This window comes from Phyllostomus discolor, chromosome 10 (genome assembly GCF_004126475.2).
Source record: "Phyllostomus discolor isolate MPI-MPIP mPhyDis1 chromosome 10, mPhyDis1.pri.v3, whole genome shotgun sequence".
NCBI classification, from domain to species: domain Eukaryota; kingdom Metazoa; phylum Chordata; class Mammalia; order Chiroptera; family Phyllostomidae; genus Phyllostomus; species Phyllostomus discolor.
In genome coordinates, this window is record NC_040912.2 from 64,422,346 (window position 1) to 64,437,036 (window position 14,691).

Consider the following 14,691-nt stretch of genomic DNA (forward strand, 5'->3'; position numbering starts at 1 on the left):
TACTATACATGTTTTTTCTTTATCTTCTTTTCTTAGATAAGTCCCTTTAACATTTCATAAAATAAGGGCTTGGTGATGATGAACTCCTTTAACTTGACCTTACCTGAGAAGCACTTTATCTGCCCTTCCATTCTAAATGAAAGCTTTGCTGGATAGAGTAGTCTGGGATGTATGTCCTTGTCTTTCATGATTTGGAATACTTCTTTCCAGCTCCTTCTTGCCTGTAAGGTCTCTTTGGAGAAATCAGCTGACAGTCTGATGGGAACTCCTTTGTAGGTTACTGTCCCCTTATCTCTTGCTGCTCTAGGATTCTCTCCTTCATTTTTACTTTGGCTAATGTAATTATGATGTGCCTTGCTGTGTTTCTTCTTGGGTCCAACTTCTTTGGGGCTCTCTGAGCTTCCTGGACATCTATTTCCTTGCCAGAATGGGGAAGTTCTCCTTTATATTTGTTCAAATACATTTTCAATCTCTTGCTCTACCTCTTCTCCTTCTGGTACCCCTATAATTTGGATGTTGGAACATTTAAAGATGTCCTGGAGGTTCCTAAGCTTCTCCTCGTTTTTTTGAATTCTTATTTCTCCATTCTTTCCTGTTTGTTTCTTTCTTTCTTCCTTCTGGTCCACTCTATTGTTTTGAGTACCAGTTTCCTTCCCATCATGTTGGTTCCCTGTGCATTTTCCTTCATGTCTTTTATGGTAACCTGCATTTGTTCATCTAATTTGTGACCAAAATCAATCAATTCTGTGAGCTTCCTGATCACCAGTGTTTTGAACTGTGCATCTGATAGGTTAGCTATCTTTTGGTCGCTCAAAAGGATGAGTTCTGGGGCACTGATTTGTTTTTCTGTTTGAGCCATCTCTCTGTCTCCCTCTCTCTCTCTACTTTTTTTTTTTTTTTTTTGGTCTGGTTGCTCTAGTTATGGTGAGGGGAGGAGCCTTAGGTGTTCACCAGGGCTGGGCACCTCAGTCACTAGATTGTGACGTTGTATGTGGGGCGGGGTTGAGAGGGAACAATGGCGGTAGTTCCGTTCTCCTGGGACCTCAGTCCCTTCCCTGGGATCCTCGGTTGTGCACTCTGCTCTGCTCCACAATCGCTGCCTCACTGGGTCTGCCAGCTGCTGCTGGCGAACTCAGGGTCCACCCGCTGCAATCTTGCACGCCCCAGATGCCTTACATGCTCCCGGTTGCCTTATGCGCTCAATTCTCCATGTTCTCCACGTCACGGTCGCACCAGGCCTGCACCTGGCTGCACGTCTCCGCCCCTCCTACCAGTCTGGATAAACGGGTCTATTTCAACTTCTTGGCTGTCCGACTTCCATTCAGGTAATTTTTCTGTCAGTTCTGGGTGTTATTCTGGCTCTAAATTGTTGTTCCAACCTCGGTTGTGTGTGGAGGTGCGGTGCATCCACCTATGCCTCCATCTTGCCGGAAGTCCTCCTGTTATCTATTTTCATCCACTAATTTATATATGTGCTAAGGAAACTTCTCGAAATGTACAGCCTCAGTGGAGGTTCAGACATAAACAGTCATATACTGATGAAGTGGGCCATTGCAAGAAATCTGTGTAGTTGGGATGAGGCTTAGGTGACAATGATACTGCTTGGGGCACTCAGATGAGTCAGCAAAAGAGATCTCCATCCAAACTCATTGCAGAATAGCCGTGGTAGGCCAGCAATGTTATGTGATTAAGGGAACCAGCCATAATGAAGTAATAGTCAAAATATTACTTCTTCAAACTCCTGATCCTTAAAGTGGGGTGCAAGCAGTACAGAGATACATAGATACCCAATGAGTTTAAAGAAGGAAATACTAAAACATAGTTATATTCACCCCACCTTTGAAATGCCTATGTACTTATTTTTATTGTGTACATAGTATATAGGTATTGTGGAATATACTAATTTATTAATAGATATACACAGTTTGGGTGAGTTTAGATTTTTTTAAAGTATATTTGATTGATTATACTATTACAGTTGTCCCATTTTTTTTCTTCCCTTTATTCCCTTCTGCCCTGTGTACCCCTCCCACCAGTATTCCCCAACCCTTACTTCATGTCCATGGATCATACATTTAAGTTCTTTGGCTTCTCCATTTCCTATACATTTTTAACTTCCCCCATCTATTTTGTTCGTATAATTTATGCTTCTTAATCCTTGCACCTTGTCCCCCATTTTCTCCCTGTCCCCTCCCAAATGATAACCCTCCGTGTGATGTCCATTTCTGTTAATCTGTTCCTGTTCTAGTTGTTTGCTTAGTTTTTTTTTTTTAATTTCAGTTGTTGATAGTTGTGAGTTTGTTATAATTTTACTATTCATAATTTAGATCTCCTTTTTCTTAAATAAGTCCCTTCAAAATTTCATATAATAAAGCCTTGTGACAATGAACTCTTTTAACCTGACCTTATCTGGGAAGCACTTTCTCTGCCCTTCCATTCTAAAGGAAAGCTTTGCTAGATAGAGTAATTTTGGATGTAGGCCCTTGCCTTTCATGACTTGGAATACTTCTTTCCAGCCCCTTCTTGCCTACAAGTTTTCTTTTGAGAAATCAGCTGATAGTCTTATGGGAATTCCTTAGTAAGTAACTTTCTCCTTTTCCCTTGCTTGCCTTCAAGATTCTCTTTTTGCCTTTCATCTTGGGTAATGTAATTATGATGTGCCTTGGTGTGTACTTCCTTGGGTCCAAACTCCTTTGGGACTCTCTGAGCTTCCTGGACTTCCTGGAAGTCTATTTCCTTTGCCAGATTGGGGAAGTTGTCCTTCATTATTATTTCAAGTAAATTTAACTTTTTTCCTCTTCTCCTTCTGGCACTGCTATGATTTGGATGTTGGGAACATATAAGTTGTCTGGGAGATTTAAAATTTTCCTTCAGCCTCTCCTCATTTTCTTTCTTTTTTCTTTCTTTCTTCTTTCTTTCTTTCTTTCTTTCTTTCTTTCTTTCTTTCTTTCTTCTTTCCTTCCTCCTTCTTCCTTCCTTCCTTCATCCTTCTTTCAATCTTTCTTCTTTCTTTCTTTCTTTCTGTATCTTATGTCTTCATTCTGTTCTGGTTGGATGTTTATTTCTTCCTTTTGTTCCAAATTGTTGATTTGAGTCCTGGTTTCCTCCCTTCACTGCTCATTTCCTCTCTCTATTTTTTAAAATTTCATTTTGTATAGCCTTTCATTTCTTCATTTTGTGGCTGAATGCATTCATTTCTGTGAGTATCCTGATTACCAGTGTTTTGAACTCTGCATCTGACAGGTTGTCTATCTCCTCATCACTTAGTTTGTTTTGTGTAGTTTAGATCTGTTGTTTCATTTGGGGCATATATCTCTGTGTGGATACAACTGTTATGCTGTAAGGGGTGGGGTGTTAGATATTCTCCAGGGAGGGGAATTCTCCAGGGAGCACCACTTGTTTGCTTGTGGTGCTGTTTGTTGGTGAAGGGTCAGAGAGGGAATTATGCCACTTGTTTGCCTGGTCAGCTCTCCCCCCACTCTTCATCTCTTCCCTCATTTCCCACAAATGGATTGTGGTCTTTCAGCTGCTGACTCCCAGGTGGGGTGGGTTTGTATATATTCTAGGACCTCATGGGTCTCTTCAATAGACTCTCATGTGAAACTGAGAGTTTCTCCTGCCATTGCAACCCCCACAGATTTTTATAGCCAGAACTTTTGAGTCTTTAGTTTCCCAGGCTGAAACCCTGGGTTGCAAGGTCTGTCTTGCTTCCCAGTTGTTCCTCTGCATTGATCTGCACACAAATGTGGGACCACCCTGTTCACCAGCTGCCACTTCGCCCTCCCAGTCTGCTGCCCTGCCAGGTGTCCTCTCTGTCCTAGCTGGTGGTCTCCGCCCCTCCTACCAATCCGGATGAGTTTTTAAAATTGTTGGTGTCAGACTTCCATGCAGTTTGATTTTCTGGAAGTTTTCGTTGTTTTTGTTTTTAAATTGGTTGGTATCTTTCTTTTTGGTTGTGTGAAGAAGTGAAGTGTTTCTACCTATGCCTACATCTTGGCCTGAATTTCTCAATTTCTCATATTGAGGCAGGAGACAGCATAGGAAAAACTCTGAGACTGCAATACTGTCACTGACCAGCATTTAGTACCCTGGTTGCCAGGCAACACCTTTTACCAATTAGGTAGAATAAATAAGTAAACTGAGGCAGGAAGGAGGAAGGAGACAAGTCTCACATGCTAACTCAGCAGTCCTGAGCCTGGGCTGATAATATTGCCAGGGGTTCCAACATCACAAGAAACACTATGTTAGCAAGAAAGAGGGAAAGTCCTTGAAATTCTATGTAACATTTCCACTATCTGGGAAAGAAAGCCTTGAAACTGTGCTTTCATCCCAAGGCCTGAATGTGGGAGAGGGTCCACGGTGCCCAAAGAAAACAGCTTTGGTTAATTGCCTACCTCTGGTCACTATCTGTTTTATGAGGGAGTCCCTGATGCTTACAGAAAGAGCCCATAAATAACTTTGGAAAGTGCCCCAATTTTAATTAACTGCCTCCTGTCACGTATCTGTTTTTCAACAAGATGACCAAATGGAGTCTGGAGCAAGATAAGGCTTCAGGCTAACAGACCCCCACACATCCCTAACTTTGGGTAGTCACATTCCCCCAGAAAAGCTGGAGCCACATTCACCTGTTAATCAATATGTAACCTTTTTCCCTCCTATCCCACCAACTATATAAGCCCTGAGAACAGAGGACTCACTCTCTCTCTCTGGGCCTCAGGATGTTGTTGGCTCTTGGGCCACAGGGCTTCTGGCCACCTGGCCTCAGGCTGCCCAGGGGCTTGCCACCTTGATCTTCAGCCACTCTTACTTTTGCCGCCCTGCTTTGTCCTGAAACTTTGCCTTTCACCCCCTACTCTACCCAGTCCTGTTCTCTTCCATGGGAATGGACCACTAATAAACTGATTACATACTACTAGATTTGCTGATCTGTAATTCTTTACATGTGTCAGCAGAAGAACCAGGTCGCTCCCGTCAACAATATTACTTGCTTTAAAAAATAGAAGAAAAAGAAAAAGAGAAACCAATAGCTGTGGGGTTGGAATTAGTGAAAATATGAGAATAGTTCTATTACGTATGCCATGAGTAGGTCCTACATGTAAAGTTAAAGGAGCTTGTTTTATTCTAAGGAAACTACAAGTAAGCTAAGCAAAATGTAATAAAATAAAATATTCTGCTGAATACTCAGAATTCGAAAAGTCTTGGCTGTAGATGGGATAACCTGCAATTGCTTCATTACCATCTAACACATAGAAAGTAAAATTATTTATAGACAGAAACAGACTTTACATTTCATTTGGTAAAGGCAACATTGTATTTAGCACTGACAAAAAAAGTCTATGGGTTATTTCTTGTTTAAAGTAGCAGTTCAGAATAAGCCAAAATTATCTCAGAGAATTGTTTATATTAAAAACAGGCTAACAGTTGTTTGAACTGTGATTGCCCCCAAAATTGGAGGATAAATAAACATTCTATGAAGACATTTCTTTGGGAAAACCCCGTGGTGATTCAAGGAAGCCAAAGCAAAGGGTAAACCATGTGTGCAATCCAAATCTTCACGTAGATTTCTCTTCAGGCATACCAGCCTGTGGAAGGAGCACACACATCTTTTTCTAGTTGCCCATGGTTTGTTCATCCCCCAGAGCCTGAATTCTGAGAGAAAGAAATAGAGTGAAGGGTTAGGACCTCTGCCCTGGCATCTGTCATATTGCAACTGAATTCTGCCCCGAGTTAAAGGTAAACTAGTCAATCGCGCTGTGCCTCAGTTTCCCTATCTATATAGTGGGGGGTCACTGAAGGATTAAATGACATTATACAGACCTGTGTCTCACATTCGGTAAGTCCTCAACATTGTTATTATCTCGAGTTTCCCTCAGTGCCCCTCGAACTATCTAAATATGTGCATATTAAATATAGATGGCATCAGACCGTGAGGGGGCAGGGGCCACGTGATCCTTCACAAAAGCCATTTTACAGGCTTCTGAAAATTAGCAATAAGGCTGGAAAAGGGAAGGCAAGCCCGCCTGTAGCCCGAGGGCGATTTCCCGCCGTGCCTGCTATCCAGGCAGCAGGCTGGCGGGCGGGCGGGCTCCGGGCGCGCTGGGGCCGAGGCTGCGTGAGCGGCGCCTCCGGGCGGGTGAATCATTCCGGCAGACAGCGGCAGCAGAGAGCAGTGCTGAAAAATGGCTGAAGCAGGCACAGGCTTTCTGGAGCAGCTCAAATCCTACATCGTTTCGTCTTGGACTTATCTCTGGCCGTGTGGTTCTTCATTGTTCTCTTCCTAGTCTACATCTTGCGCGTGCCCTTGAAAATTGACAACTGGAGCACAGGTAAGGCCGGGGTAGCCGGGCCTCCGGGCTCGCCCCTCCCCCGCCCCGGAAAGTTAGTGCAACTCCAGCGGGCCACGGCCCACGGGGGCGGCGACCGGGCACATGCTTGGGGGACCGCGCTAGGGCTCGTGCTCTGGCACCCACGACCACCGCTGAGGACGTGCCGCCTCTGGTAGCCAGGCTGTTCCTCGGGGCATTTGGGGGCGGCCCGCTGCTGTCGGTATCCCGGGACCCGGGGGACAGGCGCCTGGCACACGCTGGGTGGTGGGCCTGGCAGGCGGCGACAGCACCTGGGCCCAAACTGGCCGCTGGTCGCCCTCCCGGGTGCTAGTTGGCGGGCGCAGGAAGGAGGCTGAAGTGGGGGCGAGGGAGTTTCACACAGACGCCCCATGATGTCTGCGTGTGAACGCCTAGGACTCCTCAGAGTTAGACCTTGCGGTTTTCTCACACCCTCTCAGCTGTGGGTGCTGAACGTCGGAGGAATAGTCGGGTGAAGTGTCCCCACACCGGTGGGACACTGCGGCCTCGAGCGCCCCCTGGGTTGCTTGCCCACAGCTAAGCCCCCAAAAGGGGCTGTCCGGGACCCCAGGGACTAGATGGTCCTGGGTGCCCTCCATCCTCCCCAGTTTTAGCACCTTGGGTTTGGAGTGGGGGCGGCGAGGGTCGTTGCTCCGATTGAGACCCGGAGAGGGATTCCCGAAGGTGCGTGAAGGTTTAGGATGACGTGTCTGGTTACCAAACACAGTGTCGGAGGGACGGAAAGGGAGATGCGAAACCAGTGATCTCTGCTCCTTTCTCCCCCCCTCTCTACTCCCTCTGCCCCCTCCCCGCCCTCCTAAGGCTCTGGTAACTAGTCAGGCCCTGCAAGTTTCTTCCAGGATCGCAAGTACAGAAAGTAATTAGAATAGGATCTTTATAAACTTGCAGTCAGCCAACTGAGTCATTAGAAAACAACCACAAAGAAAACTGACACCAACAGTAACTCCAGAGACGCAAAGTATATTTTGCAAGAAGGGTTACAGTCTTGAAGTCTGGAAATAGTGGGACTGGTTAGATAGATTATCTATTTGTCTTTGTGTTTAATGTCCCAGTTATTTTGGGAAATTCATACAGTCTTGAATCTATGTATATGTCCGTGTATATGTATATTTTCTACCTAGTGTGTGATTTATGCAGTCTGGGGGTCCAGGTCTGCAAGTGCATTTTCCTGTGTGGTGCTAACTCTACTGACACAATTTTTAAAACACTTGAGATAATGTACTCACTGTGTTAGTACTTGTGCTTTTAAATATAAACCTCGGACCTCTTGATTATTTTAACTGGGACTAAGGTTCACATTTACATTGGTTTCATAGTATCCTGTGGGTGAGGACCCATGCCACGCAGATAGGATTCTGCACCCCAGAATCACTTACCATTTTAATAGCCACTGCTTAGCCCTTGGATTTAGTCAAACCACAGACCATAGTTTTCTGGCTTTTCATCTTTAGAGTGGCTGCTTGTCACTGTCTTCTTGCTTTATGTAAATACAGCTCTAGATACTTCTAATTCCAAAATCCTGTAATTTTAAAAGTTGTTTGAATATACATAGTAAGAGAATCTTACATTTATTGGTAAGCAGGTTTGATTTTTTTCCTCCCAAAACAATTCATGTAGGGTTTTAAAATGGGAGTGTTCCCATTTAAAATTTTTATTTTAGGAACACAAATTTGTATACTACATTTTCTTAAAGTAGGTCAAATAATCATCCATATGTGTATATGTGTGCATGTGCCAATAAATACTACATATCAATGCTTTATGCAGAACAGGCAAAAAGCGAAAGTACATGTTGGGAATGTTGTGTAGTTTTTAAGAAGAAGTTGTTAGGTCTTCTTACAGCAATTTTAAAGATTTTATTTGTTTACTTTTAGAGACAGGGGAAGGGAGGGGGCAAGTAAGGGAGAGAAACAGCAACCTGTGAGAGATATGTCCATCTGTTGCCCTAAGCCCACCCTCAACTGGGGACCTGGCTTGAAACCCAGGCATGTGCCCTGGGTGTGGGAATAGAACCTGTGTCCTTTGGGTTTGCAGGCCAGAGCTCAATCCACTGAGCCACACCAGGGCACCTTACAGCAATGTTAGAGCTAGCATTTCTCGAAAAGTACCTTTGTTAACTTGAATAGGTCCATTTCCCACTTGAGCTTATAGGGAAAAAATGTGAAGAATTGCAACAGGCCATCTGGATTCAACCCTCATCAGATACATGATAGGTGAGCCTGAGGCTGTTTTCCCCAGTGACGCCAAACTTCTGTTTCAGAATGGTTTTATGCATAGTTTAGTCATAAGGAAGGTAAAAGGAGAAGCACACTAAGAGCAGCTACCTCTGCTGTTTCTCTGAGAATTAGAGGGAGAGGCGGACCTTGGACTCTCCCATGGTGGAAACTTGCGGTTGCAGGGAGACGTAAGGGGTTCTAATGGGACACATTTGCTGTTGCTAAGCCCTGTGGTGCTTGCTCTTCCTGGGAGGTGAAGGCATGTGGCCTGGAGAGGCAGCTGAGTCCAGGGCTGCTTTTAGGGAGCTGTGGGTGTTGCAGGCCTTCTTCCTCAGGAAAGCTGAGGACACCACTGCAGTGGGAGTAGATCCGTGAGGCAGCCAGGAGCCAGGGCTTCCATGACACAGCCCCGGCTATGCTCTTACAAGGTTGTGAAATCTGATAAAAATGTTCCTGAGTTGTTCTGGATGTCTGCTTGGCTTTTTTTTTCTATATATCTTTCTCAGTGATGGAGCTTTTAATATTTCTAACATCATTTGATCATATTTTGTGGTAAATGTGCTAAACCCATCAGAAAATTTCTTGAAGGCCTTCTATGCATAAGAAGTGCTATTGTGACAGGTGCTATGATGGGAAAGATAATACAAGTTTGTAAAACTCAGGCTAATAAAGAGTTTACAATGTGAGTATACCTTGCCTTAATGCAAACTGGGAGCTTCTCTTGAACTGAGCCTTGGAGGGTAAGAATCCCACAGTTGTGAGTTGGGAACACAGATGGGCCTCCCAAACAAAGGCCCAAATATGTGAAAATGCAGATGGGATCAAGAGAACTATGAATTGCCTGGCTGGTGTAGCTCAGTGGATTGAGCACGGGCCTGTGACCAAAGGGTGTCCAGTTTAATTCCCAGTCAGGGCACATGCCTGGGTTGCGGGCCGGCTCCCCAGTTGGGGGCTCATGGGAGGCAATCACACATTGATGCTTCTCCTCCTCTCTTTCTCACTCCCTTCCACTCTGTCTAGAAATAAATAAAGAAAATCTTTTTTAAAAAGAGAGAACTGTGAATTATGTGGAATTTAAAACAATAAAGGAAAAGGATTAATGAACAATGAAACTTTGCAATTCTCATGTCATGTGTAGTTTTGTAAGTAAAATACCTTCAAGGTTCTTTTCATGCTGTGCCTTAGTTTCACTGTTCTCCTCTCCTTCCACCATATGGATTTGCTTGACCTTCATTGCATTGAGCTTGTGCCAGGGATAGTTTAAAGAATTCCACAGTATTCGGTTAGACTACACAGAGAAAACTTCATATAGACAACCAAATCTTATAGTGAAAAATGAATTTTCAGAAGGAAAGTGGAGAGAAAGCAAACATATTAGGAATAGCATGCACTGGTTAGCTTTGATAATTGCTTCTTTGATACTCTGCCCTTAAATTGGATAGGAGAGTGTTAAAATAGTTTTATGATTTACTTAAAATACAATGAACTTTTAACAAGATTTCAAAAAGCCTCTGAATTATATTCATTACTTGTCAGTGTTCATGTGAGTTAACATCCTAAAACAATGCTTTTCCAGAAGGGCAGAAATTTAATAAGTAGAAGTAGCCATGCAGGATATTATTCAAGAAAAACAATAAAATAGACTCAAAATCGTACCACAACTTACTTTATACTGTGATATTGGTAGGACTTTCTTAGATGCTGAATTTAAAACACTTTGCATGATAATGCCTTTTCTTAAAATGTGCACCTTTGCCGTTTTTGTTTAATGCAACTTTAGTGATTTTCCTATTTTTTTTTTTCCGTTTCCTGGGCATGAAGTTTTCAAAGACCTTTGAAATCCTATTTCATTCTTTTTGGAAAACAAATGTAATAGTCTGACCTAGGCTTACTGTTGTTTATATTATAAACTTTGTGTGTGTGTGTGTGTGTGTGTGTGTGTGATTTAAAGTGATAAATACAGATACAAAATTCTCATATTACTGAACTGAAATGATACAATATGTATTTTGCCATGTACAATGTGCACCCATGTTTTTGTGTGCATTATACATGGGATTATGATACATGGCATGTAATCATTATACCCATGTATAATGTGCATCCTTATTTTTTCCCTCAGAAATTTGGGCAAAAAAGTGCACATTATACATGGAAAAATACAGTGACTTCAGGTATAGCTCAGTTTTGAGTATTTTTATATTGGAAATAGTTGCTCTAAATTTAATTAACACTGGACTTCTCATCTGGAGGGGCCTGCTTTCAGTTTATCTATGTCTTTTGCTCCTGCTTTGCCTGCCTAAATCTTCTCCTGTCTGTAAATCCCACCAATCCTTCCAAGACTACCTTTTGTATTGCCTTCTGATTGTTTCTGTTGAAAGAAATATTTCTTCTGTTACAGTGCATTATGTGAAATGCATGTTACTAATGTTTATCTTGCATTGTATATAAAAGTGTGTACAGGTCTCTCTCTTTCTGTATACATGTTTCATAGCTACTACTAGAGTAGTTCTTCGTTTCCCAATACAATTCCTTATGTGTAGTGGATCCTTACCATTCACTGCATGCATGAATTTCAAGTTATTGTGTACTCAGTGACTTGGGATAGGAACAATGGAATTGATCAAACACATTACTAGGTGTGTGCATCATCTGAGTTTTCAACTTTAGATTGAGCTGTCACGAAAACTTAAAAAATTCTCTAATGAGTCATATGCATCTAATTCATGGTGGTCCAGTGTGTAAACCTACAGGACAATTTTCTGATTAATGTCAGCTTGAGTTGAGGATATATCCCAGACATCTTAGTTGCTCTTATTTTTGGAGACATTTTTCTCAGCCATCAACGAAGCAACCTGAATGATGCCTTTTTTTCTCAGACCCTCAGTTGCCATAAATGTAGAGTGCTAGCTTACATTCCTTCAAGTTCTTTCTGGCTCTGGGATTCTGTTTCAGTCTCTTAGGATAAATTTCACTGAATGCAGAGTATAGAACCAGACAATTACAAGGACTTAATAATATGTTTTTTCCAGTTTGGACTCTAATTCTTACTAGATACAATTCCAGATTTTATGTGGCTTCTTTCAGTGGCTTTCCTTCTCAAAAACAAAATCCACAGGTACTATCCTGGCTTGCAAAGTCTGATGATCTGACCCCTTTCCACCCCTTCTGTCTAAATTTCTACCATACTTTGTGAAGGTCACTACCCTCCAGATATGTTGTGATTCTCTCTTATTCTTAAATATGTCTTGCTTGATCCTCTAGCTTTTGCACTAGCTATTCCCTCTACCAGAATACTTTTTACTTGATTTTTGCAGGATAGTCTTCTTAAGTTTACTTCTTTTTTAAGGGTTTTCCCTTGTGATTCAATCTAAAATGACCATCCAGTCAGAGTGGTTGAATTCTCTGCAAAGCAGTGAGCATGGTTTGATACAATTCATGTTTGTTTGTTTATTGCAGGAGTCAGATCATCAGACTTTGCATGCCAGGGTGATAGTTGTCCCCCATGTGACTATAAACTCGTTTGTCTTGTTTTGTCTGCCTTGCTGTGTATCCCGAGGATCTGGAACAATGAGTATTTGGGCCTAACACATACAGAGTATGCACTTATTGAATGAATGAAAAACTATGTAAGATGGTTGCAGTGACTCAGCAGTAATACTGTGTTTAGGAAATGATTTTGAAATCTATCATGTAGTCATTTCTTATGAGATTGAGAATTGTGTTTATTGACTCTAAATTACAAAGATTACCCCAAAATGTTAACTGATGTTCCAAAATATTAATGTTTTGATCCATTCTTTAGGGGTAGAATTTAAGGAAGGCTTATCCTTCTGGTTCATATTGTAAATTAAATTTAATATAAAGAATGTTGAATCACAAATTGATTGCATTGGGAGACAGTTTGTGTAACATACTCTGGAACTTCAAAAAGAGGTAGCACATTTGCTGCATTTACCATAAAAATTTGCACATTTAAGTACCTCATATTAATTGTAAGGATGGAGCTTAGGGTTCTACCAGTGTCCATATTTTTTCTAAAGAATATCCCAAAATTGCACTAAACAGGATAATGGATTGTTTGTAACCACACTACTGAAGGTCTGTTTGTCCTTGGGGAAGGATAAGGTAGAGAAAAGTATATCTGGGAAAATTTTCAGAACAATATTGGCAAGCATTATGAAACTTAATCTACAAAAACATAATTTGAAGTGATGAGAAATATTAAGCACAATTTTAAGTTCATGTATTTGCACATCCTTTTCTTAACTATAGAAACCATTTCTGGGTTTATAGGAGAAGCCAGAGTGAAAATAGTTTTAGAATTATGTAAAATTGCTTTATTACCAATTTTACTGGAATATTTCTTTCTCCGTAAAGTAGTGCCATACTTATTGAAAGAACAAAATACCAGCTGTGATGTGATGAAAAGGACCATTGGATTTGGGAATTTGAGTTCAAATCCCAGGGCGATAATCTTTCATAGTTTTATTTGAACTCTAAATGAGATATCCTTTAGCATTGACTGCTGAGCAGAGCACATAAATATTATTAGCAAGTACATATTGTATACCTGATTGTTCTAGTCCATTTCACTGACTCTGAACTGTGTTTATTCACTGGTTAATTCATCTATCCATTGGTTTGTTTAGTCATTCATTTGGAAAAGCAGGTACTTGTAAAACTGAAACTACAACATTCCTCTCAGTTATTATTTGGATACACAATCCCATGTCAGCTGTATTCCTTCCAATTTCTGTACTTGTTTTCTGTACTGAACAAGTAATATCCCTTAATTTACTGTCATGTTCACTAATGCATCCAAGTGTATTTTGCTCCCTATGAACAAGGATCATGCCTGGTTGAAATTAGATCTTAAAAATAAGATTGAGTGTAAATCTGAAGATTGGAACTAGGAAGGGACAGGGAATTAACATTTATTGAGTTCTTACATGAGCCATGCATGGTGCTGCCTTTATCACTGGTTGTTAGGCTTCCCGAGCTTGTCCACAAGTCTGTTTATGTCCCATATAAACAACTATATAGATGACATTTTCTTTTTACCTGTGGAGTGAAAATTGTTCAAAGCAAAATTAGTACTGTTTTGCGATTGTAGTACTGTTGTCCTACTAAGGGAAGCAATACAAGTGAACACATTTAAACTTATATTTTAATGGGAACGCAGCTTAATTTATTAATGAAAATGAGAACTTGGTGGACATTTTTGGAAGGGACTCTTTCCTTAGTAGATCCAGAAGAGCTTGAGAATAGGGGTTATGGCATTTTCATCTTTATATTTCTATCATATGGCCATTGCTCAGTGATGATACATGAAAAGAGGAGTGAATGGATACTTAGGGTGTTTTTAAGGCCTTCCAAGATTGATGGCACTGGTGGTCGTTATTTTAGTTCACCAACTAAGGTTTTCTTTCCCTTGGTTCAGACAATTATTGCTAATACTCCACCCTTAAGGCTAGGCTTATTATTTGGCTCACAAATGAAGCCCGGAGACATAAAAGGATACTTCTGAGGTAACTGGGGAAGAATTTGAAGACAAGGGGAGGAAAAAAGTCTTCTGGTGTACTAAGAGGATAAATTCAGAGCAGGAAAACTCTGTGGGCAGGAAGGGAAAATATGGTATAAGCATGATTGTTCAGATGGGTCAGGACAGTTTAGTGACTGTCTAGATGTAGGGCTGAAATGGGATTGACAGAAAGTATACATCTGGGTCTGGCCAAGATGGAGGTGTAGGTAGATACACTTGGCCTCCTTGCACAAACAAGAGAAGGACAACAACAAATTTAAAAACAAGAAATAACCAGAACTGCCAGGAAAATCAAACTGTACAGAAGTCCGACAACCAAGGAGTTAAAGAAGAAGGATTCATCCAGACCGGTAGGAGGGGTGGAGACAGGGTGCTGGGATGGAGAGGACTCATGGCTAGGCGACAGTTGGAGGACCCGGGTAGGCGAGGTGGCATCTTGGCGGAGTGGGTGGTCCCATGTTTGGGTGCAGATAAACTGGGAAGAACAACTGGGGAGCAAGACAGGCTGCACAACCCAAGGCTCCAGCATGAGGAAATAAAGCCTCAAAACCTTTAACTGAAAAAA

At 41.7% G+C, this 14,691-nt stretch overlaps 1 protein-coding gene across 1 annotated transcript in view; it reads left to right on the plus strand.

Moving 5' to 3' along the window:
- The first annotated feature begins 6,121 nt into the window (after positions 1 to 6,121).
- ST7 (suppression of tumorigenicity 7) overlaps positions 6,122 to 14,691 on the plus strand; it is a 317,157-nt gene continuing 308,587 nt past the window's right edge. The window contains 2 exon segments of the mRNA XM_036010835.1: positions 6,122 to 6,249; positions 6,252 to 6,326. Of these exon segments, the coding sequence (XP_035866728.1) occupies positions 6,180 to 6,249; positions 6,252 to 6,326 (145 nt within the window). The 5' untranslated portion in view covers positions 6,122 to 6,179.